The sequence below is a fragment of the Ammodytes marinus genome (genome assembly GCF_949987685.1).
Source record: "Ammodytes marinus genome assembly, chromosome: 13".
In the NCBI taxonomy this organism is placed as follows: domain Eukaryota; kingdom Metazoa; phylum Chordata; class Actinopteri; order Uranoscopiformes; family Ammodytidae; genus Ammodytes; species Ammodytes marinus.
In genome coordinates this window covers 10,904,914-10,931,930 of record NC_137217.1, presented here as the reverse complement: position 1 = coordinate 10,931,930, position 27,017 = coordinate 10,904,914, and the positions used below count along the sequence as shown (strand labels likewise).

Below are 27,017 nucleotides of genomic sequence, written 5' to 3'. Positions count from 1 at the left end.
GTGGTTTCTTGTCACTAATGAAGAACAGCACTGACAACTGCATGAACCCTGAACATACTCACAAACAGTATAAACATACAATAACACATATGCACACATTCAAATGCACCCATTGACTGTTTGTCTTTGGCTGTGTGCTTCACATACATTTCTTCATCTTACTCTTTACGGTTAAAACGACCTCATAAATACAAACAGACCGAGACAAACATGGAATTTTACTAACACAACAATGCATATGTGAAGTGCTCTGGAGGATTTAGGGGCCACATGCTGAGAAGAATAACAGGAAAACAAGGAGATGCACAAACCACAAAGTGGGATATTTGTAGTTTAGTTTCCTCTAGCTGTACTGTGTGACAGTTAAATATGGTCATTGTGAATTGGCCGTGGATAGGTGGATGACAGATGAAAGATGTGGAAGTTGTGTGACAAACCGTTCAGTCACCCCCTTTACTTCCTGGGTTAACAACCCTCACCACTTCCAGGCGAGTTTCTTGAGGATGTTGTGTGTTTGGGAGCTGCTCTGCACTTTCTCAACCACAGCTCTATCACTTCAAAAGCTTAGCCCCTGAACTGTTTGTTTACAAGTCGCACAGCATTGATTGTATGGCAAACAGGCTGTAGGCTGGAGTACAGTACACACAGGAACTCTGACTATCCCCTTGGGGGATACTTTGAATGCATTCTCTGCTCAAGGCTGTCATCTAGTGGCACTGAGTTCAACAATGCTGTAAAAAGATGCACTTAATCTGCTGTATCCTCGCTTTTTAAAATGTCGGGAAAACATGTGAATTCAAGACATTTTGCCTTCTCTCTTCTCTGACTGCTTCCTCGTCATCCTTCATCTCTCTTCTACTTATTCTGAGCATGGTTTGAGTTTCACACAGCTGTGTGAGATGGGGCGCAGGTGGTGATTTGTAACGTTATAATGGCTTTTGCTCTGATGTGCTTCTCCTCCCAGACATTGAGATAACAGTTCTCACCTTACCTCGATCAACGACTGAGGGGCTGTGATGGGCTTCACAGAGTGGATGAGGGCAGCGGGGTGACCTGAGGGCGGGGGAGGCCAAGCCAGAAGGGCTGGAGGACTTGCAGGTGTCCAAACTCCCCTGGCTACGGACAGGTGCACTGCACCTGTGCCACAGATTTTCAGTTAGTCACTCACTCACTTGTGTGTGTGTGTGTGTGTGTGTGTGTGTGTGTGTGTGTGTGTGGGTGTGTGTGTGTGTGTATGATGAAGCTTGGACACGTGGCTGTGCACTCTCGCTAACCTTCAGACATTTGCCCCCCTACATAAACATTCCATCGGGTACACACCTCTATGAAAATGGATGGATGTGATAGCCAGTGTTACGGGTCAGTAGGCGTCTAATCACATGCTATCCATCAGTGGCTAACAGATGTTTGGAGCATCTTTCCATCCGATATGATAAAGACACCATGGCTGCAGGGTTCCTCCCTAAAGTTTGGGGGTGTTGATCTATATTTTAACAAGAGTGACTTATTTAATTACCCCAATTTTCTTTAAACTATTTGTTTTTTTTTGCCCTGTCCTTCAGCTGCTCTAGACTATGTGAAAAACATCAGTGGTATTGTGTCTGCATGTTGTTGTGTTTAATTCTTAAAACAAAGACCACTTCGGCAAAGTGCAGGGGATTTGGCCTGGTCTCCTTCTTTAATGAGATTTGTTTAAGGCCAATAGTTGATATAAGTTTAACCTTAAAATAATGTTTACTTGCAAGTTATGGTTTGGTTTGGTTGTGTGTGTGTGTGTGTGTGTGTGTGTGTGTGTGTGTGTGTGTGTGTGTGTGTGTGTGTGTGTCCTAAAGTTCTCAAAGTGTAACAGCTGAATCAGCATTCTGATGGGCATTTTCAAACAGAAGGGAGTGAAATCAGGAGCCACCGTTCCGAAGCGGCGGCCCTCTCCTCCTACAGGGAGTTCCCCTTTGAGAAAGAGAGAGGTCTGTAGATGACAGAGGGGAGAGAAGGAGAGGGCACAGGTGAAGCAGGCCAGGAGCTGAAGGGGAGGCGGGGGGAGGAGGGGAGAGAGCAATAAGGGATTTGAAATAATGGAAGAATGAATGAGAAATAATAGGGTGGGAAAAGGGATTGATGAAAGAGTGATTGTGGTAAGAAAATCAGGTAAAGAATTGAGTAAGAAGGTAAGACTGAGATATGACTGGTATTCACAGGTTTCTTCTCACGTCATTTGTTTGCCACTGAATTACACCAGGAAACTGATCTGCTGCAGTTAGCATCCAACATAAAACAAAACCAGATCTCACAAGTACACACATGTATACACGCACGCACAAACCAAACTTCCACAACGTCTGGACAGCATTACGTGGTGTAGAGAGGAACACACACACACACACACACACACTCCTAATTATAGTCTGCATCATTGGAGACTGAGGCCTCTTGGAGAACACGGTTTATCACTGTAGCAGAGCAAGCACTCCTCAAACGCAGGAACAGAGGGACTGAATTAAAACTTCTATCTCTAACGTAGCGGTGTCTTCTGTTGTGGCCAACAAGATACTAATTTACATGTGACATGCAAACAAATACCAAGAGGGAGAGAGAGAGAGAGAGAGAGAGAGAGAGAGAGAGAGAAGTGATAAGTGCAGTAAGGCGGGGACTCTTTAACTGCCTTGTGGAATCATTTGATTTTGCTTGATGATGATAGAGAACAAACGGGCACTGTGGGAACTGTAAACAACGCGCACCGCAAACGATGGCGAGCCGGGTATCATGTGAGGGTGCCCGGACCTCTCTCCCTGTGAAGCAGGGCAAACCAGGAAGTGTGGTGGAAAGGCAGAGGCCCAACTGATAAACAGAGCAAAAGGCTAGTGTACATAAAGGCCTGCTGCGTCGCTCTAAGCAGATGAATAACGAGCCAGGCTTCAAACTGTGGTTGGAAAAACAACAAAAGCTGCTGACTAACTGTGGTGGTGTGCGGCGAGGTGGGGACGCCCTGTCATTTGGACTCTTGCCTGCACAGGGAGGCCTCTCTCACCTAAACACGCTCCCTTTGTCTGAATAAAGCAGGACCGAGGCTATTAATGGAGTTACACATGGTGATTTTAGGGAACCCGGGCTCTGCCCCTGAGTAGCATCCTCCTTTAAAGAAAAAAGAATGGATGATTTTATAGATCAAATGAGTCAATATTAAAGTCAGTCCAGGTCAGTGTGGTACAATGAAGTCTAAAGTTGTTGTTTATATGGTCAAAGTGCAAATTTGCACTAAAGGAGTTCAGGGTCGAGTGTTTTTGGAGCTTAAATGAACTAAAAGTTGTCACAATATATGAGCCTCTGCTCCTTCAATATGTTTCGGTAGCAGCTCATGATACAACTACAAAATCACTGGAGAACATCATGTGAATGTAAAAAAGGATATTTTGTGAAATGTAAAAGCTGCATTGAAGCAGTTAACTGTCACAGTGAATTAAGCATTTTTCAATAGTAGCAATAGTCAGCACTCAGGAAAGGCCAATGTTATTGTATCCCTTTATTTACAAAGCAAAGTAAAAGCATAAAAATCATCATAATTAAAAAAGTTGTTTTCCGTTTGTTTTTTTAAATTATTGGTTATCAGTTTGTTTCCCTATTTGAGTCCACTGGCGGCTCGGCCCTGATTCTTGTATATTCTAAAAAGACACAGAGATTTCCTCTGATCCTCAACTTGGTCAATCCATGTATTCACTTCCCGTTGACATCAGATCTGTTGTCCTCTTTGCTACACCTCTTGTTTAGTCCACTGAAATACTTCTCCCTGAAGGCATTGTGTCCCTGGTAGGGACTGAAGCGGGGGTCTATTGGATGAACCACACTGTCCAATTCCTGTTAAGAGACATATATAGAAGTTATATTATAACAAAGAAACAGAACTTCTTGCAGCATTTAGCCACGTAACACATAGTGGATTACAGACTGGAATGCATGTATTTTTCACCTTCCAGTGTTCTTAATATTAAAGCACCAGACTTCATCCAGCTTCCTGACACATCTTGCTATTTAAATTTACAGCCTATTAAAACATTTTATGAGCATAATAAAATAAATAAAAACGTGCAGCTGCAAATTATGCCATTTCCTCCAAAAGGGGACAAACAAGTAGGTAACTATATTAATATAAAAGTAATTTGGATGAAGCAGTTGAAACAACGCTTCCTTATTTCAAAGTTATTGAAGAAACTCCAACTACTTGTCAGTATAATATTGGCATCACAGGGATTGCCTATTTTTCCATGTTCACATGAAGGAAGAGGACTGTTTTTTTGTGTATATTAACAATGCACTGAATATGAAGTGAACTTATGAAGCCCCACAGTTAAACAGTTTGTCTTGGCAGTGAGATAGCCGCTGGTCAGTGGACAGATGAAGGGAGGAAGAGAGATGCGGGAAGAGGAATAATGAGGTGAGTTAAGTTGGAATTGATGACTGCAATGTTGGGCCTGTAATTTGTCAGCAACGCCTCTCTTTTGCTTGTGGATGCTGCCAAGCAACCTGGAAACGGTTTCCATGACCACACTGAGGTAAAACTCCGGGTAACAAGACTGACAAAATAATCATGACTCCAAATGAATGGAGGTAGGGGGACATGAGTACGTACAACCGAAAACAGTGGAAATAACAACTCAGCCTTTGCCAACAACCATAGAGGTGAAGGGTTACATACGTTCAGTGTTAAATTGGGCACATAAGTAATGTATGGCCCCCAAACAAATAATGTCACACGCCATAAATAAGAGATTGTGAGGTTTCTGCACAATTTAACGCAATTAGGCTGCCCCCTTTATTGTCAATGTATTGTCAAAAGATCAGAAATAGTGTGGACCCATGCAAATGCATCGTAGACACACAAACACATGTAAGTATTCACACACACACACACTAAGCTGTGTGTGAACCCTGGTGAACGCGTGCAGATACTGTAGGTGTGGACTGAGGCTTATTTGGAAAGGAAACAACTCTTAAGATAGATACCAGTCAGATAAGATCAAACAACTGTGAGCGTTGTGTGTGCGTGTCATACAGCGGCCTTTATGGGAGAAATTTGGGGTTTTGAAGTGGAGTGGATGTCAGATCCAAAGACGGATTGTTTTTCATACGATGTGTGATTAAGCCATTTAAGGTTGCAGTATAAAATAAATGAGCCAATCACAGCCAGATGGTGAGGGTTTACCCCAGACAGACAGAGTCACTTCCACTGAGATACACATATGCATATAGTAAATATCTGAACATGACACATATTTATGTGCTTACATATACAAATAATTATATGAACTAGCCCTCCGAAAAAGAATGAAAAAAAAGGCAAGCACACACATGCTCCCATTTTACATAACCTAAGTCATATCTGAGTTGCTGTTCATGCTCCTATACATACATAAACAGTTAACAAATTCTGCAGCACTTACACAGGTCGGTACTCTGTGTGCTTGTGGTATCATTTATCACTATGCAAACACAATACATAACTTGAAAACTTATTTTAAGAGGTTGTGCTTCCAGTCTAGCCTGGTGCTACCAGACCATCGTACTTAATTTCATGTGTACAGAAGGTCTGGAACTGCTGTAATTGGCAAACATTCACTCACTTGGAGGCGGGTGTCTGTTGAAGTTTAAAACTATTGGATCTGTTCAGTGCCACTCTGGATTAGCCAACCAATCGCATAACGTTTGGTCATGCCGTACGTCATGAGCCGGCTTCTGACGGTGCGTACTAGTTGTACAGGGAACTCGGAAATTTCCGACTTCACTACATATTGTAGTCTATGGATCTACCGGTACCTGGCAACGGTAACTTGCTAGAGCCTAACGTTTAGTTATTTGGATGAGAAAGGTTGTAGGAGTTCATACTTTCGCGAGCAGATGCACTGGAACACAGACAGGTCGGAACTCGGAACTACCAAGTCGGAAATTTCCGAGTTCCGAGTATGAAGGAAAGCAGCATTCAACTGAAACTGGAGCACGACTTCGACGTCATCATTCTCAGCCACTCGCTCTGTTCGCTGATTGGACAACCAAAACTCTGGACGAGCAGAATCCCACTAATGCGCCCCATCCCCAGACAGACTACTGAAGGGAAAATTAAATTTGGGCAGAAGTAGGTGGGCGGGCGGAGCCAGACTACTTCCAGTCAAGAGATGGATAGAATTAGTTACGTGGTTCACAGCCATACACGCGTTACAAGAAAACAATGTAGTTGCAAAATAACTTGTTTTTCCCTGCATCAACAATGCAAGTTTGTGCTACAGTGTGTAGAACAATAATATTTCCTCAAGGAAAAAAATACAATCGTTAAAACAAAAGTGTAATGCAGAGTTGCAGTGTTTGTTAATGAAGCAATTAAAAATTCCCCCCCCCCAAAAAAAAATCATGCATCATCTCCATACGTCCTGAAACACTTGTAAGCTCAAGCACAGGCCTGCATGCAGACTAGGATAGGAACTAAAAATTATATTCAATGTTATTATTATTAATATTAATATTATTTTAAAAAGCAACAGGTTGGGTTTCATGTTCCCTTGTGCACACAACACATCCAAAAGCACATGTACACACACCTCGGGCTCCTTGAACTTCTCCATGGTGATGAGGCGTCGTGAGGTGTGGCTGGACAGTGTCTGCTCACAGTTACTGAGGAGCCGCAGACATGGGTTGAGAGGAACCATCTCCTCACAGTACCTGGAAGAGAGGGACACGCTCACAGTTACACATCAGTCTCCAAAAAAGTCAGCAGGAGGGAGACAGAGAAGCCAATTTCCTTCATCTGGGCATAATAAATATGGACCTCACCGTACGCACCTAAACAACTAAATGGGAGGAATGTAAAAGGCCCTTGTGAAAACAGTGCACTTCCCATTTTGTCTGGGGGCCATGAAAAGGCTGCTGGGATACAGACAGAGAGTAATCCTGTCAAAATTACGAGCTAACTTTTGCCAACTCTCAACAATCAAATCTTAGTTTGGACCGGTGCAGTGTAAAATCGTCCGGTGGAGCAGCGGTGCCTTACATTGTGCAGAGATGAAGGTGGAAAAAGTGACTGGTCTGACCTGACAGGTTGGACTGCTGGCTCTGTCATCACCAGCCAGGCCAGGTTAGGGCCTATTAACAGCAGATGATGTATGTGTTTGTATATTTGTGTCAGTAGCACTTTCTCCTAACCACCATCACAATAGCAACGGTCCCGACTTGAAGCCCCTTTTGCACATCACTGTTTGTCTGCCCTGCTGTTGCCATGGCCACGTGTGGGCCTCTGCAGCGATGGGATGTTTGGTCGTCACGGTGACTAGCCAGGTGTTAATTCTCTCCTGTCTATCAGGAGCCATTAACGGAGAGCGCTACCTGTTGAGCTACTGTGAACGTCTAAGTCTCCTCACCTTTACAGTCCATGACTTTGTAAAGGACACTTTACACAAAAGGACTGCTCACAGGCTTTATTTGAGTCCGACTAATGCAAGGCATTTCTTTATGCCATAAGGTTGCCCTTGTTGAGCGAATCATTTTAAAGCGTAGAGTTAAAATCTCCTGATGAAGTAGGAGTGGCCTGTCATAGAAGCGCCAGTACCACAAAATTGGAAATGTTCGCCAAAATGTCAAGGTGAAAAAGTGGCTTATTTCCACTCAGTGACAAACATATAACACTGTGTCTTACAATCCGGCCACTTTGCTTCACGTGTTTATGTTGTAATTAGGTGACTTTATGACTGTGATGATGGATCTAACATCATCTATCTTGATGCTTTTTCTTCCTTCATTTATTTTTTAAGGCTAGAGAGGGAAGAGAGTTCAAGGGGCCTGAACTGGTCTAGACGCAGTCTTTTGCTGACAGGACTTTGTGTCACCTGTCATCTCACACGCAATCACACACATGCACAAACACACACACACAGCCTCCCCATTCTCATGAGGCAGACACACACACACACACAAACCCCCTTGTTTCTACCACAGTCATGGCCACTGATACACACATATGTGGGGGTGACAGAAACTTGATACCTACACTGTAGAACCTCAGATTAGGCCCAGGAGACAGGCTACGTCTGGGCTTACACACACTCACACACACTCACACAGGTCAGACTGCAGAGACAGATAGTTCACATATCTGACTTGTCTGGCCTCAGACGTTTATTTTGGCACTGGACAGGCACAAAGTCAAGCACCGGTAGATGAGTAGCAAAGACAAATGTGCGAACATGATGACACACATGTATGCATGGGCTCATGCTCAGGACCACACACATTCATGTAAATGTACGGACACACACACACACACACACACACACACACACACAGTGGTGAGTGGTTGTACGTGTTCTCGTTCTCTCCCTCACACATTTAAAACTAGAGGATGCGTGGTTATCTCATTTCCTTACTTATAATCAGTGACCAGTTCCAGGCCTGCAGGGTTTTTTATTCCACTAACTTCAGTTGGTGCCACTGTGCGTTGTGGTTCGTACTTTTACAGTCAAACACACCTGCACTTGGAGTCAGCACTTTACTTTTTGCTTTATGTACAGATCATTTGACAAAACACACCTATGTTTCAGAAGAGCCGTCTTATAAAGAACAGGCGCATAAAGGAGGTGTCAGATTGTGGTTTACCGTAAACCAGCTGTTGGGTGGCAAAACCTCGACACACCTGTATACACTATAAGAGCCGTCATTCACACAGGTGGCTACACAGGCAGGATGATGTTTTATAGGAGCTGGAAAGGAATACGGGAAAATACTGAAAGGTAGAAAACTCTAGTGGAAAAGTGTGGTGGGAAAGCCCTTTATGTGCCGGTCTACTGGACTCAAACTGAAAAAGCTAGAAACACACCCTGGGGTTTTAAAAAGCATTTAGCAGCCCATTTACAAATGTGTCAAAACTGATTAATAAACATAGACATTCACTACTGTCTGTTTTACATTTACAGTTCCTGGAAATTATTTCAAATGACAAATTGAATTATATTTGCAGTCAGTTGATTTAATAAAATGTAATCATGTTTACATGATAATAATCCCTTAATTGTGTTTTTATTTGTGGAATTAATTAGGCCAACAATAGATTCAAATGTGGTAGGTTGTGTTGAGGACACGCTTGTATTGTGCAGCTGTGGTTTATAGTGTGAGTCTGCCCCCTATTGATACAAATTATCATTGAAAAAAAGTTGAGCAAAACAGAGTTCTAAATCTAAGCCTATGAGGACACTTAAAATCTAGCATTAAAATATAAATCTGCAAAAAAATGTTAGCAGGTTTACAAACAGACCCTGAGTGACTGCTCAAATATTAGAGATTGATAAAACCTTTAAGAGCTGCATGTTACTGTGAGAGGCTAAAGTTTCTCTTGATTCAAGCAGTTTGAAATGGTGATTGTAGCAGCAGGGTCGGCATTCTAGGGAATGTTATATGATCAGCTTAAGACCTCGAACATTAAGTCCATACACTCACTCTGGTCTGTAGACAGGCAGCCAATAGACGAGCCTCCCGCCCATTACCAGGTGATGGGCGGAGAAGTTTAACAGGTCAGTGAAGATGTCATTTAGGTGATAGGCCTGGGAGACAGGGACGTGAGACTCTAGATAGCTGGGCACAAGAATCACACAAAAACAAACCAGCTCAGACCGGTGCAACAAGAAATTACATTACAAATAGCAAACTAATTATTTTAGAGGATTTTCTTTAGCGCTTCTTTTTTTATTTATTTTTATTCACCTAAAACAAATTAAGGTCCACTCCGTCATTTAGTCAGAGTATCAGGTAGACTCACTTGGCGTCAGGAGCTTTAGTGATGTCTTTGTTGGAGCCGGTTCTCCTTGTGGACTCACGGATACCGTACGGAGCTAGAACATAGAAAGGACCACAGAGGAGAATCACAAACAGGAAAACACAATAGACAAAGTGCTACCACACTCAGCACGCCTAAAGTGTGTATAGCGGTCTGTTAAAGAGTAAACTGGGGACCTACGATCAGTAATGATGGCATCAAACAGAGGAGCCTCCCTCCACACAGGCTTGGATGCATCACACACCATAACATCTAAATACATCTTCTCTGTCCCGTACTGCCGCAGGTTGGCTCGGATGTTCTCATCGGGTCCTCGCCATTTCTGGTTTTTACGGCTTGACCGACCTAAGAGACAAAGGCTCTTTTAGTGAGATTTGGATGGGGTAGGGTCCTGCCACTGTGGTATCTGAACATAGGAATGACTGGAAGCAATATTTGCCAGCTTAAATCTAACTTTGAAAAGTATATGATAAAAGCCAAAATCCAAAAATATAAGACTACAGTTAGTCTGCATTGTAAGCTCAGATAAGACATAACTTACCTTTGCCATGAATAGTGTTGTAGTCAATATCTGTTCCACAGACGTAGGCTCTAAACTGAGAACACGCCACCAACAGGCTCCCTAAAACACATCAAGAGACAAAGAACTGAAACCAATTATCCCCACAGATTCCTTCCAACAGTGTGTGGCTGTCTGTGGCGATGCATGTCTGTTGATAGCCAGTGACAGGCTTATCTCACCGGTGCCAACAAACGGGTCAAAGACGATGTCGTTCTCTTTGACCTTGGCGTGGTTGGCCATAAGGAAGGAGAGCCCGGCATCCATACTGGTGTTTCCTATGAAGTGTCTGTTCTTCACACTGTGGGAGCGAATCAGTTCACGCTGTCCATCCGCTATCTGTTGCAGGAGCACATGATTAAACATGAAAAAGTGTTCCGGTTACAGATTAACCCTTATTGTGAGAGAATTTTAAGTATTTAGGATAGTTTATATGAGTGATTGATATTACACTTTTTGCCTGTCTTATGTGTCTGTCTATTTCTCAGACAATAGTTTAGCTTTGTCGCCTGTTAGAAGACACTGTGAGTTCAGCTGAATAGATAAAGTCTAATCTCGCTAGACTCTTAAGGGTTATATGGTTCACTCTGTGTTCACTTCAGACCCAAAACATTGGTCTACTTGGCGCCCAAGCCTGGAGCCTTTAGAGGTTAGTGCGAGGTCAACACACTGCTCTCAGAAAGCGTCTGTCACAACTGACTGGCAAAACACTTGTGCTGCTGTCCAGTTTTCCTTGAACAATTGACATCGTTCATCAAAGTCTCCAGAGATCTCCTTTCACCTGAGCTGACCACTGAAGAATTTCCATCACACTTATCAATGAAATGTAACCAGTCATATGTGTCTCACCCATCGGCCAAAGTAGATGTAGTTTGGATGCTCAGGGATGTTGTTGGGGTCGGTGCCGTAATCCTCCAACAAACAGAAGATGTGCTGAGGCCTCTTCAGGCTCACTGTGCCTCCAAACGGAAGATACTCCATAGCCTGGGGAGAGGATACATACATAGCATTGTGCACATACACAAAGGCATTCATAGCACATACACTCATCCATTCATTTAGACACACACACACACACACACACACACACACACACACACACAAAGTACTCACATCAATCCTTTTGATTCTGTCAGCAAACTCAAGAGTCTTGTTGAAAGTGTAGACATCTATTTTGTAAGTTGAGTCTTTGTGCATGAATGGAGACTGTAGGGGGAATGTGGAGGGAGAGCACAATCAGAAGTTACACATGTTTGCCCTTAAGCTTTGTGATGTTTGTTCCTGAAATTGCAGGGATTGGCTTTATCTAACACAACCAAACCCTAATAAGCAGTAGCATCACAAACCATGTTCTCTGGTGGATAGTTCAAGAGGGATGTTCTGAGTTCACTGTGAGTGTGTCCGTGGCCCCAGAGTTCAAAAACAGACCTGCACGGATAATGCAACGTGGACAACAGCTACATGTCAGCCACTATAGTACAGACAACACTGCCAAGGTGACAAGACACAAGACATATGAAGTCGGGCGGCAATATGTGCAGTATGTTTTAAGGTCGTTCCATCTGTAACCTTCCAAAGAAAGCTAAAACACTTACTTTGAACAAACTGATCTGGCCATAATGCCTCGGACATCCTCCTCAGACAAACCATCCAGACACCAGAAAGGAGACTAGAGAGAGGAGGGAAGAGGAGGAGTGACTGACAGAAACCTTTTGATGTGCACACTGTCAAATCATCATAGATAGGAACAGAATAAGCAGCACGGGTACATTCGACTTGCAAACCTTTTCTTTAAAGTGTTCCCCGGGCTGGAATGGTTTTCCCCTGAGAGCCAGCAAAGCTTTGATCTCCTGCAAGAAGTACAGATGACAAATACTGGTGATATGCATAGTATTCTATTGAAAAACATTACACATTTAGTGTGATTGAAGAGATACAGAAGCAGTTTAGTACTCGCTTTAATGAAGTTAAGAAATACTCTAATTTATTTACTTGTTATTATTATTATCGATCAAGCTTTTAAATGAACAATAATGCACACTAGCATCTTGATGAAATACCCTTCCTGCCTGATTACTGCTCACATATAATCTCCACATTCCAAAACCACTTTAAGGTACTGTACCTCTGAACAATGCTTACATTAAGGGATCACTTAATTAACTCGACCGATCTCCTAATTATTATAATTTTGATTATGCCAGAGGCTAAAACATAATTGAAACACATATTCATATGGAGAAATCTTTACTCTATTTCTTAAAATTAAACAAATAAGATTTGACTTATTATCTAGACCACAATGGCAATAGACCTGGTCCTGATCAAAAACCAGGTGTAATAACATGCATATTGGTCCTAATCACATAGTCAGATGTACAGATGGGTGTACATATGGTGAGATGGGATCATGCAAATGTGAACTGCCAGCTAAGCAGGAGGAGTTCACAGTGGTGGAGAAATATGTTAATGTGTTGCTATCATGTGATAAAACATCAATAACGTTTCACGTGAAAACAATTCCAAAATCTGATCGCGCCGCTACAATACAACTGTTTTCACGGTTTCAATTAGCAAGTAGCTAACGCAGCACACCGGGGGAGCAGCGACTCTACATCTGTCCACCTCTGCTCTTTTCCCCCAACAATTGTAATTAATTATTAACAGTAAGCCCTGGATATAAATCGGCAGTAGTTCCTTGAGGTTACCGGCAACCTGAAGTCCAGATTATCTTGGGCAAGATGTAGAAGATACTGGAGGCATGTTCGATTTTTGTGGGTCGCCATATTTGTTGTGGATTCAAAACACGTCCGGCTTGAAACAAGGCTCTGACACAAAGCACCGGTTGGTGAACAAATTACCATAAATGGAGAGGAATCAGCATTTCTCCTTCATTTTGAAATAATACATTTCCTTAATTTATGTGCGCGTTTTTACACATATTTACAGACAAATAACCAGTATTTAGCTCCTGTAGCTGTGAGAGTTGTTTTAATACAATTTGGTGTACCGATGTACCTAGGCCTACCTGTAGGCCTATTGCGTGTTTGTTGGTTTGGTGTTAATAAAATGTCACCTATATGCAACTTTTTGGGTCAACAATAACTCACTGGATAAAGCCTGAATAAAGTCGTCTCCCTTGTCAATGCTGTAATCTGATTTACCTCAAAGGCACCCTGTCACCCTCTTTGGTCACTGATTGGCTGTCCGTTTCTGCTCGATCAGGCCATTGGTCCAGCCAGATGTCCATCAAAGTGGTTTTACCTCGGGGACAGAAAGGCATCCACTCTTGCTGCGGTCAGCAGAGCAGTGCTGCTGTCATGTTAAGTTGTATTTGGCTACATAGTTACAGTGCAACCCCAGGATTTTCTCTACACTCTGGCTACAATGAAACATCATCCAAGTGAGGATAGAGGCATTGTGTGACATGTAAGTTGGATCATGTAATGGGATATTTGTTAGATCTAAATCTCTGAGAGGTGGTGTAGACTTTTAGGATACTATACAAATCAGGATGTTTACTTTTTTTATAGGTTTGATGATGGACTGAATTTGATTTGGCAAACTATCATATGCATTTTATGAATTGTTAATTGAGTTGGTTGTTTAGACTAAGAGCTAAAACTGCTAAGCATCACTAAACTCTCATCACTTACTCTAGATTCATACACACATATAGAGCCGAACCAGCAAGACACATTTAATACACAACAGGATAACAATATATAATGAAAAAATATAAATGTATACGTACAAATTCAAAGATTATCTAAGTAATTGTTTTTTTAGGAAATACAATAGAAGGGGCTATAATTCAGTATTCCGGTATGTAGACATTACAACAAAGCCAAGTCATCTTTATTTCTCCAGTGATGGGGACAAACAGCCGAAGCACCACCATCATCATCATGGACACTAAGGAGGACGTCCCAGGCCCTGCTCAGCTTAGCGACACCACTGCAGTGTGCTTTGTGTCTGTCAAAGGCTTAAAGGATAACTGGCAGAGGTGGTCCGATGAGCGACAGGAGTACCAGAAGCACAACCCCTTCAGCCAGGACAGCAGGCCCAGTGTGGTGGTCCCTCAGAGGGGGAAGGAGGACGACTACGGGAGGCCCACGCAGGGCTCCAGGACCGAGCAGCGGGGCCAGGACGCCCACACGCACGTCAGCAGAGAGGTTCAGGTGCTGTGTGAGGCCATAAGGAACATTGGAGAGCACAGAGACGTCGATGGGGAAGTGATCACTGTAAAGTTCGGGAAACTGTTTGAGCATTACGTGACTATCTCCAATAAACTGGTGGGGATTCTTCTGCGAGCGAGGAAGCAGAGGCTGGTTGACTTCGAGGGGGAGATGCTGTGGCAGGGGAAGGACGACCATGTGGTCATCACTCTGTTGCAATGATCAGAAAACTTGGATAAGAGTTTACGCCCCGATTCGTGTCACATGCAGTACATGTAGTGGCAGGGCTACTTTATGGCACTTTAGTATTCAGATAGCAATTATTACAAGTGGAGAAAGGTTAACAGTTCAGAGTTTAGCTGAACAAATCCATATTACTTCACCAGTTTTTTTAAACGTGTGGAAAGTAGTGGTGTGAGCAGCTAGAGTAGAATGAAGTCAGAGTGGTTAATGAGACTGAACCCAAGCCAAAGAGAACATGAGGCTGCCAGCGACAGATAATATGGTGCTATAGGATGAACTTGATCTGACTCTGCATGTTATAAGTGTGCTGTGTGTAACTTAGCCAACCGTGTTACAATTTGAAACTCGGTATAATATACCTGCACCACAATGAGATAAGAGAACCGCTCCTGTAATGGACTGAGAGCGACTTAGTAAACGCCATAACATATCCCGCTATATGAAAGTAATAGCCATGAAAACTAATGTACATTATGTGGCACAAGGCAGTTGTAGGCCAATCACTTAACAAGTATTGATAAAGAAAGAAAAACAGCATCCTTTATGCTATTGTGTTATTGTAGGTGCTTTGTGAACTGTAAGCACTGACTGGTCTGGTTAAAGTAATGAACAGAAGGGAGTGTGTATGGTGTAAACTGATATCCAGGACTCAGGACATTAGGAACACACTGAGAAGCAGTAATGTATTATTTATTCTAAATTAAATTCATTCTTAAAGTGCATACACTTCCATACATTACATACAGTATGATTTTCTTTCTTTACGTTCTTTAACATACAGTGGTTATAGTGTAGTATAACATAAGTATTCACTTCATGCACTAATCGGTCACTTCATATTATATATCTTAACACATTACATCCAATCAAATATAAACCAGCATGTATTAGCAAATACCTATGCATACACAATACACTACATTTCAGTGCTTGTTGGGATCATTAAGCATACTTCACTTTTCAGTGTCAGAGGATGACTTACTTGCTTCCACACTAAAGGAGCCGTGTAAATAGTTAATGAAGATGTTACTGTGCGCTTTGACCCATGTCAGCTTGGCCACTCAATGACTATCAGTGAAGAGATAACTGCACATACACACCTGCAATATGTTATGTTAATATATGAATTATACATCTTTTTTTTCACACATTTCAAGTATACATGCAAAAAAAATCAGGTCAGATATGCATTAAGGCAGTCCAGCAGGTTAACGTAATTGTTTTGATTTTTTTTTTATGATATGGATGTTTTCTGGATGTACGCTGATGATTAAAATAATGCAAGTCAAAAGAAAGATCCATTCAGCATTTTCTTTGGTGACTAGTAGCTTTGAATCGCACTATGCTGCAGTACTTGGTCCATGCCATTAATACATGTTTATTGCAGCACATTCCTGGAGATGTAATTAACTTCTTCTGTATAATATAAAATAAAATATAAAGTTTAGTAATTAATTAAAAAAAAATTAAAAAAATGCTTCATTCAAGCATTCATTTGGCTTTCAGTTAGAAAAGTTTGATACTAAAAACCTAAACGGTCTCTAGTTTACTATACGTCACCAGTTTACAATGCTGTCATTGTAGCTCTGACCGAACGGACAGCGGCTTAATGTGAGTGTGTATCACCAAACATTGCATCTGCAAGAAGATGGATGTTTCACTGCATCATAGCAAAGTACTGAAGTGATGGTCAGTTGGTCTCTCCTTTAGAGTTGAGGAGCTCGATCAGCTGGTCTGCCTGCAAGACGTTACCAAACGTGGAAAGAACAGAAATCAGACATCAAGAAATTATATTTATTGATAAGGGAAAAAAATGCATTTTCATTTTCACATGCTAAGTTGACATCTGCACGATTTTGCTTTCTTGTCAACCTGATGGTGCCATGGCATATACTTTTGATTTGGAAGCAAATTATCTATCTATATACTAATCCTTAAATTATGTACGGCTAAATTCAAGAGGGGGCTTACCGTGATAAACCAATAGGAGTTGAGTCTGTAGAAGAGACGGGACATGAAGCCCATTTCACTCACAGGTGCCAGGACGTGAAGGTGTAGGTGTGAGACAGAACAGAATGGCGGCCAATGAAAGCCAAACCTGCAGACATAGAAAGAGGCTCAGTGCCAGTCGCCCTAATGTAACATCAACAAAGCAACAGATATGTAACCATAAGCTAAAGAATAAGTCATTAAGTAACAGTAACAACAGTACAGTTTACTTTAGATTAAGTAGATACTGTGATGATAATTTATGTTTATGAGTACTAGGCATCACTGTGCATTGCTTACTTACTCTGTTGTCAGGCTTAGTGTTTATCGTCAGTATTGATTGTTGTTAAAGGGGCGATCCGTCTAGAAAGCATCCTTCACTATTTGAAAAACTGAAGTGACCCTTGACCGGGTCTTAAAGGTCACATATTATGCTAAATGCACTTTTTAAATGTGTTCTAACATATCCATGGGTCCACGGTGTGCCTAGAGACTGCCAAAATATTAAAAATAATAACAATATCTCCTTTTCTCACTCTCCCCCTTTCTAAAACCCCCACCCCTCCCCCCCAATATACTCCAGTCAGAATTCTCCTCGTTTCTGACCTCAAAAACTGGAAAGCCAGAAGCTTCCACTGTGCAGCCCACACCCCTATTTCTTATTGGTCCACGGCACTGACAGACAGAGGGCGAGGCGTATCTGGCTTCGCTTCCGGACAGGGGGCGGGGGGAGCTCAAAGATTGTATATTTACGAGGGGAGCTGCAGCTCTTTTTAAAAAAATAGGCCATTGTGAGATTAGCTGAACATCAGCATAGTACAATAAATTATCTGAACGTTTTTTTCAGCAAACAATTAAAGAAAAACGTATTAGGGACCACTTAGGGTGTATTCACACTGGGAAAGTCCGCTAGTTCACTTGCTTTGGTCCAGACCAAATAGACTTTTGATTTTTTTTGTTTGGTGTGGTCCACTTTCATATTGCCCCTTTTGCAAGTGAACCAACATTACGAAGCAAAACCACACGTGAGCTGAGGTCATTCATTCATTGGACAGACATTCTGGGGTGGAGAGAAACAGGAAGCACGAAGTTAAAACTGCGAAATATACCATTGATATAATATGGGGTTAAAAATAATAAAAATGCCTACATCTAACCTATAAATAAAGAGGAAAAACATCAAATTATTGTTGTTTCATATGGTTATAATATGTAGCCCTATGTCAATGCCACGTTATGTGGCTTGTAGCCTACGATATGAAACATAATTTTTACTGTATTTTTGGTGCTGGACGCGCGGCTCGCGAGAAGAATAGGCTCAAGCCGACACTCAGCTGATTAAGCTGTGTATCAGCTGGGTCGGCGCAGTTCAGCTCCAGACTGACACAGGGATAGTATTGACGGTCCCGTACATGGGAAGCAAAATAAAAACACACACTTAATTCTTGCGCAGTGTGAACCTGTTGGCACTGTGCGGGAGACGCTCCCCTCTCCTTCATCTGATCACTGAACACATTCAGCATTTTTACGCGGCCTCTCGATCAAATGTAATATATTGTTCTGGGCTCCCGGTCAAACCACAACTTATCGTCCTAACGATGGCGACAACAACACTTTCCCATAATGTGAAGCTGACGGCAATTTATTAAAAAAGAAAAGAAAGAAAAGGCACAGTGCGTCCTGCATTTGGGTCAGATCGAGTTCGGACAAATTCACACCACAAACGAACTGCAGCAGAGTGCGTTTGGAAACGCACCGAGACTACCTCTTCAGCTGGGTCTCGGAGCGCTTGTTTGGTCCGCCCCCGAGTGCGATTGCTGTATTCACACATGCCTGAAAGATGCGCACCGAAGGCAGAAGTGCATCTGAGTTTGTTTCAACCGAACTAAACACGGCATGTGTGAATACACCCTAAGACCATATATTATGGTGCATAATAGTACCGAAAAGTGTATAATATGGGAGCTTTAATGTCATAAAGGGCCAAAGGCTGCTTGAGTGAAAATGGATGGGGATGTTCCATTTGTAGTGGTTCACAACAGCACTATGAGCCACCACTTACACTGTGTCATGTGCTGTGAACTATAAAATGTCCCACCTGACATCACTGAGATCTGTTACGTTGTTTTTCTGGAGGATCTCCTTCCCTGTCTCGACCATCAGCTTCACTGAGTATGACAAAGAAAACACCTTTCTTATTAAAAAATCAGTTTGTCATTTGTAAAACATATACAACAAGTTTCAGATTAGTTAGCAATACATAGTCAGCAAAATAGTATGTGTTCTGGTATAAAAGTGCAACCACTTCCACAAGAGTCATTAATAAAGTGTGTAGTATAAAGCCCACCTAAAGGCACATGTTCTTTGCTGAGTGATTTACAGTTCCCGACATGTTTAGTTGGGACGACCAGGTAATGGTGGGGAGCTCCAGGTTTGATGTCTCTGAAACACGAGATCTCCTCATCCTGCAATGGAGAGAGATTAATTCAGTCAGCAAATATAACATCGGCTGCCAGGTTTACATATTAGGTAACGTTGTGTTGTTGGTAAATTTTATCAACAATTCAGTCACCTAACTTCAAACTATTATCGCCTCTTCCTCATCTCTTTCACAGCTATAATGTATATAATATAACATTATAATATACTGTATATTCCAAACAGGAACCTTCAGTGAGCATGTGTTCAAGCTAAAATAAAACTAAATGCAATTATTTGGGGCGTTTTTTTATGGTAAGGGTTAGCAAATATGAGTAAGCTAAATCATGCCAAGGCTAACACATGCCTGTACAAAGTGGGAGCCACACACAAACCCACAATACCCCATTGCTTTTAACGGGGAGAGACGAGGCACGCCCTGTAAAACAACCCAATAACCTAGCAAATCCCTAACACTTGTCATGGCACTGGATATAAATGTGGTACTTGAATAGCTGTAGTGTACACTTAACTTGCATTGTTATAACATGTAGAATACGTTTTTGGTTGAAGAAAACTTCACGAAAGTCCAATATGAAAACAAATCTTTACTTAGTTCCAAAAGACAATACAGATGATCATGGTCAGCATGCATGCATGGAGATAAGACCATAGCATCCTGCTCAGAGCAATGTCAGGATCTTTACTGAGTTGTATACACAAAATGAGCTGTTTTATACAAAAAATGGTTGACATGGTCAGATGGGTAGAATAACAATGGAACAATCAAGTTTGGCTCTTGATGACATGACATCAATGCATCAGACTGATTTAATAACAATAGAAAGTCCAGACAGGATGCCTCAGTAGTTAATTAAGATGAGAGGGAATACACTTCATACAATGATCAAATAGTAGGCTACATGAAGGCACAAGAGTACAATTAAACTAATCAATATTAAATTGCTTCCACAAACGCAACAAGCTACATCTTCACATAGCAAATTACGAATACGCTGTCTCTCGACATTTAAACACTCTGTTAAAAGACCAGGCTAACGCTAACTAGCTTGGCACTCAACTGTATTAAATGATGCAAATGTTCTCACATTTTGAAGAAGTTCCGTGCCCATTTCTTTGTTTACAACCTTGCAGAAAATACATTTCTTGTCATATCCTTCAGTTGCAACGCTGCTAGTCTTGGAAATATCACCCTGAGCAGGTAGTGTAGCCTCAACTGCTGCCATCCTTGAACAATGAACTGTCAACAGTAAGGCATGCGCAGTGGATCCCAGAGGTAATCGAGCTTCCAATAAAGCAAAAGATTGTCGATCTAGTTTGCAACTGTAGTGGAAGGAAACTGCCACCAGAGAGCGCAAAAGTTCAACAAATTGTATTTGATAACTAATTTCCCTGGCGAATAATTGTTGCGTTTGTGGAAGCAATTTAATATTGATTAGTTTAATTGTACTTTTGTGCCTTCATGTAGACTACTATTTGATCATTGTATGAAGTGTATTCCCTCTCATCTTAATTAACTACTGATGCATCCTGTCTGGACTTTCTATTTTTATTAAATCAGTCTGATGGGGGCTCACACCCTAGGTGTGGGTCAACACCCTTAACTTCCTGAATGATTCAAAGTACACTGATCATATCATTTGCATCATCCTGGAAGCTCCCAGACTATAGCATTGATGTCATGTCATCAAGAGCCAAACTATTACGTAAACACAATCTTACAAGATCGTCATCCAGTGTGCCTATCAGTGTGCTTCATGAAAACCTCTGGTCAGTCTACCTATTTTTGGCATTCATTGAGTGCTTACAGTAGCCTATTTGACCGTATTTTAGTACTTTGTAATGAGGTGTTGTCTCTATAGGTAGGCCTACTGTTACAATGAAAAGGACTTATAGTGAAGGCCTGCCTACATATGAAATGAAGGAAGTGTGATCCATGTTCCAAGAGCTCGATGGGATAACATGTCAGGTAGGGTGGTCCTTAAACTATAACAAAAAATTTAAATCGATATTTTTGAAAGTCTTACCCCCCTAATCTGTGCGGTATAATATAAAAACACTGTATGCAAAGTTTGAACAATAAATTCTTATGTTTAGGGGTAGCTCAAGTACCTCAAAGATTAGGACATTTACAAAAATGCAACGAATTACACAACTTTTAGGATCTTTCTAAATTTATTTTAAACAACACAGTCTTTATTTTGAACAGAGTAATAGTGAATTCCAGTTCAGTTTCTGACAATATCAGTCTAATAATGTCCAGCAAACACTAGATTTAATGTTTTCATGGCAGCCTGGACAGAGTCTTTTTCCTGTTATCAAGAATACAGTCAGTGCGTTACCATGGGACAACTAGATTGGATTAAGACATATAGTACCGAATTTGCCACTCGAACGGACCATGTCACTTGTCTGAGTATACATGGCCTTTCAAATACCCAATAAATGGCCGAAGCATAGCTGTCTCCACTATGCTAGGTAGGTAGATATCCCTTTCAACAAGTGGTTATAGAGCCACGTCCGGTTCTTTTCCGGCAACAACCCTACTATTTGTTTACGTTGTCTCCTTCCACTTCCTTGTGAAATCCTTCTCGAGCAAGCGCAAAACGCAAACTCCGATATGCGATGTCCAATCCCTGTATACATGCAGAGAGAATGCCGATTATGAACGAGTTATCTAGGTGTTCTTATCCGACTTCTCTTGTCCGTTAATGTGCCGATTTGTGTGCGAAGTAGATCGGATAAAGGTGTTTACATGCATTTTACAAGTCCAGTTTAAGTCTTATTTGTTTATTTACCCGATTATGAGTCTGCATGTAAACGCACTGAGTGATTGGCTTGGAATGATCCTGCTCTCAGTCTTCTTTATTCTGCATGGCACTAACCATCCGTCTCTTGGTTGACAAACTCACCTGACTGTCAAAGAAAGCAAAGCCAACAAGTTGATGTGACAAGTACCATAAGTGTTTGGAAAACTTGCGTGATGTTGACTTTGAGATGGCTGAATGAGTATACAAGCAGTGACTTCAGTAGCAGCAGGTCTCTGTAAGGACCACCTGATGCCTGAGGAGCAGAGATCCAGGCTTTTAGGTATACACGTCCTGCAAACACACATCATGTAATCCTCGCTCTTACACCACCAGCTCAAACACTGGTTGGATGGCTGGTGTCTGTGTCCTTCGAGAGCAGAAGCTTGAGAGAGAGCTCTTGTCACTGGCTTGTAGGGGGGAAAACTAAAATTGACGTTGACTGAAAATATGAGGTGGACTGAAAATACAGAGGCCTACTATTTAAAGATTGTTAGTGGATTTATTTATTCTGCATAACATAACTCAATCGATTAGGCCTATGGATGAATTGAGCAGGTAAAGTTAACACATCATGAATGTATCATGTCAGTGTTGTTATTCTTTACCCCTAACCAAATAGGCTATGACATCAATTAAACATTCCATTTGGTGCCACATCAATCTGGGAACACTGATCCCTGGGAACATTGGGATGACCAATATGAATGAACCCAGCCCAACTCCAACAGAGACATTTGGTCGCACAAAGCAAAAACATATAGGCCGTTACCTGTTTTTGCTTGCTATGCCCAAATGTATGCCAATCATATGCCTATGTGATTTACATGTCTAATGACTTTATGGACTGTGGGGGGCAAGCTGTCCAAAATGCTATGAAACAGTTAAGCCCTGCAAAAGAGTACCTTCCTCCTACCCACGGTACCCACAGCACTGCGTCACTTACACTGCTGTGGGATTTTTTTTGATGGTATTTTGAAGGTCAAACACACAACTTTCTACTGTTGTGATTTTGCTTGTTACATGGAATGAAGAAAGGCTGTATAAATCCTCTTCAATCCTCATATATTTAAAGGCACACTTCTCAACAAATATCATACCAAAATATTACAACATGGCTACTGTATAAACAAAAGAGAAGGAAACCTGTCACGAAGCTTCTAATTTCTCTATGTGTTATTCTGCTGTCAGTTGTACTTTTGGCTGAGCCTGAGTGGAGGACCTTGGCTTATTAAGTGACCCGTCTATGTGTGTGTCCTCATAGGATTCCTTTAGACACGCTGGTCCAAACACATGCAAAACAGGTAAAAGGAAAAGCTCTCTTCCTCTCACTGTGCGTGCCGTTAGGGACTAATAAACAGTAACTTGTAACATAAAGCCACCAGCAATTATTTTCTGATTTGGTTTGTCTCAGTTGTTTCTATTCAGGTTATTTAGTGTTGAAGACCAAATGCAGACCGTTTAACAGGATCAGTTCCATATATCAGTTTTACATTGTTGTATCAGTTCCACCCCAGGCCTGGTGTCCCTCCAGAATTTCCACCACAAGTGGGAGTTTGAATTATTGCAATTTTCCATTTGCTTAATTATGCTCTATTGGTCCCTCTTTTTGTGTAGGAACATTTCTTTCTATCTATTTATCACAACATATGCTTGTTTTTATATGGGCCTATGCTTGATTACAGAACAAGAAGAATATGAGACGGATGGTGCCAATGACTAGATTGACACAAGTATGACAATTTGTAAATAAAGTGTATTTGTCAATGTGTATTCTACTTTTGTATGACCTTTTTGTTGTTTGAATGAATGAAAAAACTGCTTCTTTAGTGGAAAAGTGAGTTGTTTTAAGGGTTTATTCATAATAAAATATGATTCACACGAACACACACACACACACACACACATACAAGAAAGTGCATGAAATGTGTTTGGCTTTCCTGTTTAAACTTCCTTAAAAAATACCATTTATACACATAGGAAGGCAGGCAGGTGTTTCATAAAAGAGAAGTGACAGTTAACAGTTGCAGTCCCTTCCTCCTCAAAACACAAATGCATAGTTTATAGTGCAACTGTAAGTCTTCAATTGCAGTTATATATATATCTTTTTAAATGGCGAACGTTAAAAACCAACTTCAAATAAGAAAAAAAACACAGTACAATTAGAATCCAGATAGGCCTTTGTGGGACCAATCATATAACAGTGTTTTTTACCATATATTACTTATATAACCTATGTTTCTCTATAAAAATAAATGCATCTCTTTTATGTGCCAATTATTTTTCATGAAACTTAGGACCATGAAATAAAATTGAACATTTGTACACTAACAAACCCACACGCAGATCCATACTGTAAACACATTAAACTCTACATTAGCTTAAATTTCACAATCACACATTCATTCTTCTTTGAGAGGAAAAATAAATAAAGTATATCCCTCAAATCTTACAGTGGTAACAAAGTTTTTATCCATCAGCACATGGGAGGGCATGGAGGGCTTAGAGCTTCAGACGTCAGTTACTTACTGGTCTGAGCATGTGGCTGCTGACCAACAGTTGGTAGTATAAAGCACCTGGATCTTGAGTCACAGGATTTAATCTAAACACTGTTCATCTTGTACAAACAGAAGGTCCAGCCCAAGTACCACTACAACAGGCTTCACACTATATTTGTGCTAATCTGAGCCATGTGCACTGATGATAGCAGCTGCTCTCTCAGCTTTTGTACAGTAGTGGCTAAACCACGCGTACTGCTGGAAGTCTAGTGAGTTGTGTCACTCCAGACGGGGCAGTGGGTTCTACTTATTTTTTGAACATGGTCTTTGCAGATGTTCTCCTTCAATTCTGCACGGTCCAGACTTCGAGGTTCAGTACATTGAAGGCTTCTTGGGTGGAGAGGGATTCATTGTTGAAAGTGGGACAGGATACACTTGAACCATGGTATAGATCAGCATCCAGCCAAAGGCCAAATCCGCCCCTACAGCCCAAGAAAGAAAGAAAACACCATTTAATGTCAAATGTAAGTTGTTAATGTTTTTAGCTCTCAGAGAAAATGTTCTGTATTCCTAGATAACTCATTGATAATAAAGTCATCATTTGAAGGTCTTGCTTGTTATTTTTGTGTGACATAGACAGACTGAAATGTTGCTTTTTTCCATTGATGAGCATGTAATATACAGTATTTTAGATGAAATCAATAACGTCATAACTTACCCTCCTCCGCCTATGTGCAAAGAGTCCAGGTTACCTCTCACAAAGTAAGAGTTCTCACCACTCCACCTGTATGGCTGGATAAAAAGTCAAATGTCAGACATAAGAACTTTTTCTTACGGCAAACAAGAGCACACCTTTGAAAATATGAAATTCTTACATTACACAAATATATTTTTTAAATCGTTTTCTGATTTTCTAATTACCCTCATAGGATTATAATTAATTTTCTTAAATGGTTACTTGCTTTACTATAACTGTAAATGAGAGAGTCCAAAAAAAAGTTTTTTTCTGTTTGGCTGTTTAAAAATGCAGCAGTCCTTAGACTTCTTCTTCTGGTAGATATGCTTTGTCACCAGAATAAATGTAACACAAAATAATTCCATTCGTACCTGGAAGTCAGGGTTGAAGCTGAACAGGAAGGTTTCTCCTGTGCCATAGCAGTGTTGACTGACTCTGAATGGATCGGAGGAGAAAGCCCCAAACACCTGAAAAGACCAAGACACCATGTCATTAAAGGAGTAGCCTCAGTTATTCTGTTAATCAACGCATCAGTTTAACTACATGTATGTACTCAAACGTGTTTGAGTGCTAAGGAGAAAATGCAAACCTTTTTGTGCGTGTCTGTGATGACCAGCAGCACTGGGCTGTCCAAGCCAGCCATATTCCTGTAAAGAGTCCTCAGGCTGCTGCCATGGACGGCTGTGCTGTAGACCAGTTGCCATGGATAGCCCTGGGTCCTCGCTGGCAATTGATCAGCAAGCTGTGTGGAAATTATTTGTTAATCAGAAGGTGGTTTACTAGAATGTATAAATATATTTAGTCCAAATCACCAAGACAAAACGTTTGGTTGTAATCACTGCCAAATGGTCCACTAAGATTATTTTGGAATGTTGGCAAGTATAACTTACTCTCTGTAGGTGGTGGTCCTCTAGCAGTTGGCTATAGTTGTTTAGGACGGGGAGAACAAAATCAAGTTCCTCCTGGTACTCTGCCTCGGAGTCCACTGAGCTGCACAGACTCAGGCGGCGCTTGGAGTCTTTCACAGTAATAATCTGTTGGAGGACAGAAAACACAAATATGATATAACACCATCAAACTTAATATCAAACATTTTCATGCTCTCACTTTTAAAGCTTCCTACTTTTGTTCTCCTGAGACTTTCCCTCCTTACGTACAGTCCTGAGGTCTGTGGTTGAGTTACTCATTTACAGACAGCGCACAGGTAAAATATGAAGTGTAAACGTGTTATCGCACCACTACGTTGCTACTGTAGATACAGGGACCAGCAATTTGTGAATTCCTAACTGGATTGCTGAATTGTTAGGGAGGATGGATGAACGCATGACAAAAAAAAATTAAAAAATCCAATGATAAGTATATTTTACCCCACAAATGCAATAAATTATAACATGCAGCGAATGATTCCTACCTCCACATACGGCTCCAAGCAGTCACTGGCAAAATAAAGCACCTTAGTATTTTCTGGCAGCAGCTTCATAGCTCTAGATTTCTCTCTCAAGCTCTGCACTTTGCCACTGGTCCACATGTCTGTTAACCAAACCAGCTATTACTCATCACTTTTATACTCTCTGGGTTACTTTCACTTAACTTTCACTTTTTGTGTTTGAATTGCTATTGGTTGGAAACTTGAGTGCAAGGGCTTCTCATTGGTTAGTTCTGATACTGTACGGTTTCTTTTCTCTCTAAACAGGAAAGCCTCGGGCGGCTGTGGGGTGCAGAGGAAGTTACAGATAGGATGTCCATATTAAGAGAGAGTGGGATTT

General features: G+C 41.3%; 4 protein-coding genes across 4 annotated transcripts; 1 reads left to right on the top strand and 3 right to left on the bottom strand.

Moving 5' to 3' along the window:
* Nucleotides 1-3,554: 3,554 nt before the first annotated feature.
* Nucleotides 3,555-13,161, bottom strand: trmt11 (tRNA methyltransferase 11 homolog). Its single transcript, XM_080039491.1, has 13 exons — nucleotides 13,070-13,161; nucleotides 12,146-12,211; nucleotides 11,957-12,030; nucleotides 11,708-11,789; nucleotides 11,475-11,567; nucleotides 11,211-11,345; nucleotides 10,544-10,700; nucleotides 10,344-10,424; nucleotides 9,983-10,147; nucleotides 9,785-9,857; nucleotides 9,466-9,600; nucleotides 6,582-6,702; nucleotides 3,555-3,849 (listed from the first exon to the last, which is right to left on the bottom strand). Exons 1-13 carry the CDS (start codon nucleotides 13,145-13,147, stop codon nucleotides 3,709-3,711), a joined length of 1,401 nt encoding a protein of 466 aa, XP_079895617.1. The 5' UTR covers nucleotides 13,148-13,161; the 3' UTR covers nucleotides 3,555-3,708.
* A 1,072-nt stretch (nucleotides 13,162-14,233) lies between these two features.
* On the top strand, nucleotides 14,234-14,761 carry LOC307259122 (actin-binding Rho-activating protein; the record flags this gene model as incomplete). Its single annotated transcript, XM_080038856.1, has 1 exon — nucleotides 14,234-14,761. The coding sequence occupies one exon, from the start codon at nucleotides 14,234-14,236 to the stop codon at nucleotides 14,759-14,761; it is 528 nt and encodes a 175-aa protein (XP_079894982.1).
* Nucleotides 14,762-15,505: 744 nt separating this feature from the next.
* hint3 (histidine triad nucleotide binding protein 3) lies at nucleotides 15,506-20,436 on the bottom strand (the record flags this gene model as incomplete). The annotated part of the gene is made up of 5 exons (XM_080039012.1): nucleotides 15,506-16,520; nucleotides 16,754-16,880; nucleotides 18,870-18,939; nucleotides 19,119-19,236; nucleotides 20,299-20,436. 5 exons carry the CDS (start codon nucleotides 20,434-20,436, stop codon nucleotides 16,473-16,475), a joined length of 501 nt encoding a protein of 166 aa, XP_079895138.1. The 3' UTR covers nucleotides 15,506-16,472.
* A 3,439-nt stretch (nucleotides 20,437-23,875) lies between these two features.
* ncoa7a (nuclear receptor coactivator 7a) lies at nucleotides 23,876-26,772 on the bottom strand. Its single transcript, XM_080040198.1, has 6 exons — nucleotides 26,663-26,772; nucleotides 26,142-26,285; nucleotides 25,841-25,993; nucleotides 25,623-25,718; nucleotides 25,234-25,307; nucleotides 23,876-24,997 (listed from the first exon to the last, which is right to left on the bottom strand). The coding sequence occupies exons 1-6, from the start codon at nucleotides 26,729-26,731 to the stop codon at nucleotides 24,859-24,861; spliced, it is 675 nt and encodes a 224-aa protein (XP_079896324.1). The 5' UTR covers nucleotides 26,732-26,772; the 3' UTR covers nucleotides 23,876-24,858.
* Nucleotides 26,773-27,017: the final 245 nt, after the last annotated feature.